The sequence below is a fragment of the Myotis davidii genome, unplaced genomic scaffold (genome assembly GCF_000327345.1).
Source record: "Myotis davidii unplaced genomic scaffold, ASM32734v1 scaffold1006, whole genome shotgun sequence".
NCBI classification, from domain to species: Eukaryota; Metazoa; Chordata; class Mammalia; order Chiroptera; family Vespertilionidae; genus Myotis; species Myotis davidii.
The window spans coordinates 808,018-814,024 of record NW_006297143.1 but is presented as its reverse complement, the minus strand read 5'-3'; the positions used below and the strand labels follow the sequence as shown (position 1 = coordinate 814,024).

Sequence of the window (6,007 nt, the reverse complement as noted above, 5' to 3'; positions counted from 1 at the left end):
GGGAGTACAGAGTTGGGGGAGGGGTGGAATAGGCAGGGGCCTCAGGGGCACCTCCCCGCCTCCCACTATGGATGAGCGGCTGCTGAGGCCGCCCCCGCCAGGTGGGAGCCGGGGAGGCCTGGGGCTGGTGTGTGGCAAGCCTCCTGGTGTGGATGGCGAGAAGGCGCCGAGGGAAGCAAGACATCGGGGACAGTCTGCAGCAGATAATGACCATCACGGACCAGAGCCTGGACGAGGCCCAGGCCAAGTGAGTGCCCCCGCCCCCCCACACAGACCGGCAGAAGCCCGTCCACAAGCTCGGTCTCGGCACCCCCAACTCCAGGATCCCACAGCTCTCTCCTCCTTGCTCCCGGAACCCCCAGATAAGTGACTCCTCTCAAACCTTTCTTCACCCCCAGGCCCTGAAACCTTAAAGAGGGGAACCCCAGGTGGTCTCACCCCCTCTCCTAACCTCTCACTGACCCCCCAGCCCCCTGCCCACCCTTTCCTCTCCAGAGCCCCCTCTGGCTCCTCCCCTGACGCTCCACTCAGCCCACCCCTCCCCTGCAGACCTGGGGGCCTCCACACCCCTCCCCAGAGTTCCTGCCTCTCCCCTGGGCCAGGGCCCAGCCGCCCTGTGTCCTCACCCCCGCCACCCCTGCTCAGCCCAGGACGCTCCACACACATCTCTGCTGATCCCTCCACTTTGGCTCGTACCCCTAACCCCTCTCTGGCACCTCAAACTGACTCTTCTCCCCAGTCTCCATCCCTTTTTCTGAAATCGACCTAGTCACCTTCATATCTGCAGTCACCCCCACACTCCCCCTCTGCACCCTCTAGACCGTCTCCCACAGCCCCCAGTTGCCCACGGGGCCTTCAGCCTGCTGCCCCCACCTTCCCTCGGTGGCGGGTGCCAAGCAGCTTCCCCACATCCCCATTTTGGGAGCTGATCTCGCCCCAAGAACCCCATCCCCATCCCCCCAGCCCCCTTCTACCCGCCTTCTTGTTCCCAGGCTCCCCCTCACCCTCGTGTTCCCCCTGCACGTTCCTGTAGCTAAACTTTCCTCTCGTTCCTCCAAGGAAACACGCCCTGAACTGCCACCGAATGAAGCCAGCGCTCTTCAGCGTCCTGTGTGAGATCAAGGAGAAGACCGGTACGCGGGGAACCGTTCCCCATACGCTCAGGCCAAGAGCTAGACAGCGTGGAGCCCCGAGGAGAGTGGGGGTCAGAGAGGTGTCCAGGGGGTGCTGGGGAGGGAACCAAAGAAACTCGGGTCTCAGGAGGGCAGAGAACCGGGTGTGGGGGTCCCCGGGTCCCTAAGTCCACTCGCCCGCGCTAGGCCTCAGCATCCGAAGCTCCCAGGAGGAGGAGCCCGTGGACCCCCAGCTTATGCGCTTGGACAACATGCTTCTGGCAGAAGGTGTGGCTGGTCCTGAGAAAGGGGGGGGCTCAGCGGCCGCAGCTGCAGCCGCAGCAGCTTCCGGGGGCGGCGTGTCCCCTGACAACTCCATCGAACACTCGGACTATCGCAGCAAGCTCGCCCAGATCCGCCACATCTACCACTCGGAGCTGGAGAAGTATGAGCAGGTGAGGCGAGGAGGCCGGAGTGGGTGGCGGGGCTTCCTCCGGGGGGACCCCAAGGCCCAAGGGCTCCTCACAGCCCACCGGCCCCCCTGCAGGCATGCAACGAGTTCACGACCCACGTCATGAACCTGCTGAGGGAGCAGAGCCGCACGCGGCCCGTGGCGCCCAAGGAGATGGAGCGCATGGTGAGCATCATCCACCGCAAGTTCAGCGCCATCCAGATGCAGCTCAAGCAGAGCACCTGCGAGGCCGTCATGATCCTGCGCTCCCGCTTCCTGGACGCCAGGTGGGGCCCGGGGGCCCATGCTGCCCGCCCGGCTCCTTCCCGTCCTCCTTCCCGTCCTCCAAGCCCCGGGCGCCCCCAGGGCCCCGGGAGCCTGCAGCAGAGACCCTGCTGGCCCGGCAGTCCTCACCGCCCTTCTCCCTCCTCTGTAGACGGAAACGCCGCAACTTCAGCAAACAGGCTACTGAGGTCCTAAATGAGTATTTCTACTCCCACCTGAGTAACCCGTATCCCAGCGAGGAGGCTAAGGAGGAGCTCGCCAAGAAGTGTGGCATCACCGTCTCCCAGGTACCGGGAGGAGTTGCAGCAGGAAGCGCCCGCCCTGTGACTGAGGGCCGTGCTGACCCTCCTTCCTGCCCAACACCCCCCAGGTCTCCAACTGGTTTGGCAACAAGCGGATTCGCTATAAGAAAAACATCGGAAAGTTTCAAGAGGAGGCAAACATCTATGCCGTCAAGACAGCCGTGTCTGTCACCCAGGGGGGCCACAGCCGCACCAGCTCCCCGACACCCCCTTCCTCCGCAGGTGGAGCCCTCGGCCAGCCTGGCTGGCTGCTTTGCACTCTTCCTGCTTTTGTTCCCACTTCCTGTCTAGGCAGGATCATAGGGTGGGGGCTTCTGGGGGTGACAGATGAAGCTGAGATGGGGTAGGGATGTCAGGGACACAGGCCACTCCAGCCGAGTTAGGTCCTGCCTCTCTTCCAGCCAGTGGCCAGGATGCTCAGAAGCTGGCCCTTGATGCTGGTGTTGCCGTGTGGAATGTGTGCGCAGCGGCATCCCCCCAGGGCCAGTTCCAAGGGCTTTTAGGAGACGGTGGTGTGTCTGTCTGCCACACAGACTGTTTTCGTCCCTAATTCCTTCTCTGCTCCCCCAAGGCTCTGGCGGCTCTTTCAACCTCTCAGGATCCGGAGACATGTTTCTGGGGATGCCCGGGCTCAACGGAGACTCCTACCCTGCCTCCCAGGTCTGACGCCCCTCTCCCAGCAGGTTCCCCGCCTTCAGCACGCCAGCGGTCTGAGACGTCTCACCGCCTGTCGTGCCTGCCTTTGTGCCGTAGGTGGAATCACTCCGGCACGCGATGGGCCCCGGGGGCTACGGAGATAGCCTCGGGGGAGGCCCGATGTACAGCCCCCGGGAAATGAGGGTGAGCGGACCCCTGCAGCCCCCCACCTCCCCAGCACCAGTGCCTTCCCGGCAGCACTGCCCCCACTAAGTTCAGAGCTTCACCCCAACTGTCTTCTTTCCAGGCGAACGGCGGCTGGCAGGAGGCTGTGACCCCGTCCTCTGTGACGTCCCCAACAGAGGGGCCAGGGAGCGTTCATTCCGACACTTCCAACTGATCTCACCCCTCGGCCACAGGGTGGGGGCTCAGAGAGGACAAAGGCATCCAGAGGACAAGCCCCAGACACAGGAGAAGCACAAGACGGAGAAGGGCAAATGGGGTCGCCCTACCCAGCCGACTCAGTGCTGGGGTTGCTGACTACATGGCAAGGAGAAGGGGGTCCCCTAAGGGGAAGGTGGGGTCTGTCTCCCCCTTTTTCCCTTCTTTTCAAGCTTTTTCTCTCCCCATTTCTCACACAGAAACACACCCAGAATCCTATCTTTCAGATCCTCTCTCTCTCATAGACACATACGCAACTATTCTGTTTCTCTCCCTCTTTCTCTTTTTCTCTCTTTCTCTTTCTGGGTTCACCCATTCTCCCTCCCCCACCCCTTATCTGCTCTGGGATCTGTGGAGACGCCAGCCTTGCCCTACCTACCAGAGATGCCAAAAATGGGGACACAACTTCTGGACAGATGACCTGGCCACGCCCCAGGCCTCCACCCCTCCCCCTCCAGACGGCTTTATTACCTCATATGCAGCTCATCTTAAACCAATAGAATTGCTCGGTGAACGAGAGTGTCTGACTCAGATATCTACCTCGAGGGAGTTTCTGCTACTTTAGGGAATTGGGAATTGTTAACTGGGTGTGGGGTTTGAACCTTCTTTTTTAGGGAAGAAAAAATCCCTGGGATCCATCTGTATTTTGGGGGTGTTTTGTTGTTGTTGGTTCTTCATTTTTAATTGAGTTTGGGGAAGTAGATGTTTTTATATGTTGATTTCTTTTTATCTTAATCACTGGCTTTCCCATATTAGGGGTGATAGTGAAAGGGGTTATGATAAGAGAAAGGGGAGCCAGCAGAACCGTGCAGAGGCCGGCTGGCTCCTGTCCACAGAAGTCATTGAGCAGGGCGCCACGCCCGCCCCCCAGATCACTTAGGTCCCCTCCTCTGCTTTAAAACCCCAGGAGTTCTCTGCTGCTGAGGCAGCTCCTGCTGCCCATGGTCGGGAGGCAACTGAGCGCTTGCTTGGAGGCAATGCCACCTTCCCCTGTGACATGTCTTTTTTTTTTTTTAACTGCAGGTTGGAGGGGAGAGGGGGAAGGGTTATTGTGAAATAAGTATGGGTTGGGGTGCTTGTGTATGTATCTCCCTCAATTTCCCCAGAAATGAGGTATCTTTGTTCTCAGTCCAAAATCATGAGGGTTGGGAGAGGACAGGCTGCAAAAAGCCAGGTACAGAGGGAAGTCCAGTCACTGCTGCCCCATCCTTGGCCCTGAACCCCTCCAACATCGCCAGGATTTCACAGACTGTCACCGTGGGAACCCCTCCCGGCAAAGACCCAGCAGGACTGTGGGCAGGTTGGGACTGATGGGTGGGGGGCGGGAGGCACGGGCACGGGTTTGGGCAGTTCTCTCCTCACTTGTAAACTTATAGTTTCACAGGAAAAAAAAAAGCAGTTTTAAATAAAGAAATTTTTCCCCTGGGTTTAGTTGAGAATTATTTTCAAAAACAAGAAACCCCTGAAGAAAGTATTTTTCTCTTCATAAAAGCACAAAAGGATTTTCCCTGAGTCTACCAGCCTTGCCCTCACCACCCAGGCCCCATGTTTCAGCCGGGCCTCTGCCGTGGGAGACGGCCTGGCCTGAACCGTTTGGCCTGGCAACCTTGTATCCCAAGATGGGCTCCAGTGGCCCACCAGGTAGCCCTCGGCAAACTGATGGTCGGGTTGGGGGTCCCCAGGGCCTGAGAGGCCCTAGAAGATGCATCCCCACCCCCACGAATGTGGCAGTGCCAGGGGTGGGGTGATCACTGTTTCTAGTATCTGAAGGACTCTTACCCGAGAGTCATGAATTCCTAGCATTCCCTGTGCCAGGACAGGACCGGGAGATGGGGGCAGGGGAGAGGGTACAAGCCCCACCTAGGGCAGTGGCCACAGCAGCGAGAGGCAGACAGCCAGGAGCCTGGACAGGAGGCAGGATGGCGGCAGGGGCAACGGCTGGAGCCTGGGTGCTGGTCCTCGGTCTGTGGGGTGAGCCACTGCCCCCACCTGTGGAAGGCGCTCGGCCCCTCCCAGGTCTTCCCTGGACCCTCACGCTCCTCCAGTTCCCTTGCCCACCCTGTGCCAGTCTCACCAGACCGCTCCCTCCAGCCCCTCCACCTTGCTGCCCTCTCCCAGGGACAGTGGCAGGCTGTCAAAACGTCACAGCCCCGATCGGGAAGCCGCTGGTGCTCAAGTGTAAGGGTGCTCCCAGGAAACCACCCCAGCAGCTGGAATGGAAACTGGTAAGTGGGGCTCCGGGCACAGCCTCCCCGGCTCCAGCCTCAGGATCCTTCCCCAAAGGGCGTGTGTGACTCGGGCCTCTCCTCTGTCCCCAGCACACAGGCAGGACAGAAGCCTGGAAGGTCCTGTCTCCCCAGGGAAGCCCCTGGGACAGCGTGGCTCGAGTCCTCCCCAATGGCTCCCTCCTCCTGCCGGCTGTGGGGATCCCGGATGAGGGGACTTTCCGGTGCCGGGCCATGAGCCGGAAAGGAAAGGAGATCAAGTCCAACTACCAAGTCCGAGTCTACCGTAAGGGCTCCAGGGCCTCCCCCAAGGCCCACCCCTCGTTTAAGGAAGAGCCTTCACCCCCAGCCCTCGACTCCTCCGCTGGCCCTGGTGGTGGGAGTCTTCAAAGCCCCAGCTTTTGATGGGAGTTTTCCCTCCTCAGAGATCCCTGGGAAGCCAGAAATTGTCGATCCCGTCTCGGAACTCAAGGCTGGTGTCCCCAATAAGGTAGCAGAAGAAAGGGGAGCAGAGTGGTCCTGAGAATGGGACGGGTAGCCGGGAACGTGTGTGTG

General features: G+C 60.2%; 2 protein-coding genes across 2 annotated transcripts in view; both read left to right on the top strand.

Moving 5' to 3' along the window:
• Nucleotides 1–171: 171 nt before the first annotated feature.
• PBX2 (pre-B-cell leukemia homeobox 2) lies at nt 172–4,653 on the top strand. The gene is made up of 9 exons (XM_006772848.2): nt 172–247; nt 1,060–1,133; nt 1,320–1,567; nt 1,660–1,850; nt 2,000–2,135; nt 2,219–2,372; nt 2,722–2,810; nt 2,904–2,990; nt 3,094–4,653. Exons 1-9 carry the CDS (start codon nt 207–209, stop codon nt 3,184–3,186), a joined length of 1,113 nt encoding a protein of 370 aa, XP_006772911.1. The 5' UTR covers nt 172–206; the 3' UTR covers nt 3,187–4,653.
• An 88-nt stretch (nt 4,654–4,741) lies between these two features.
• Nucleotides 4,742–6,007, top strand: part of AGER (advanced glycosylation end product-specific receptor) — a 3,100-nt gene continuing 1,834 nt past the window's right edge. Inside the window, exons 1-3 of the mRNA XM_015569857.1 lie at nt 4,742–5,452; nt 5,546–5,738; nt 5,878–5,942. Of these exons, the coding sequence (XP_015425343.1) occupies nt 5,057–5,452; nt 5,546–5,738; nt 5,878–5,942 (654 nt within the window). The 5' untranslated portion in view covers nt 4,742–5,056. The remainder of the gene's footprint in view (nt 5,453–5,545; nt 5,739–5,877; nt 5,943–6,007) is intronic.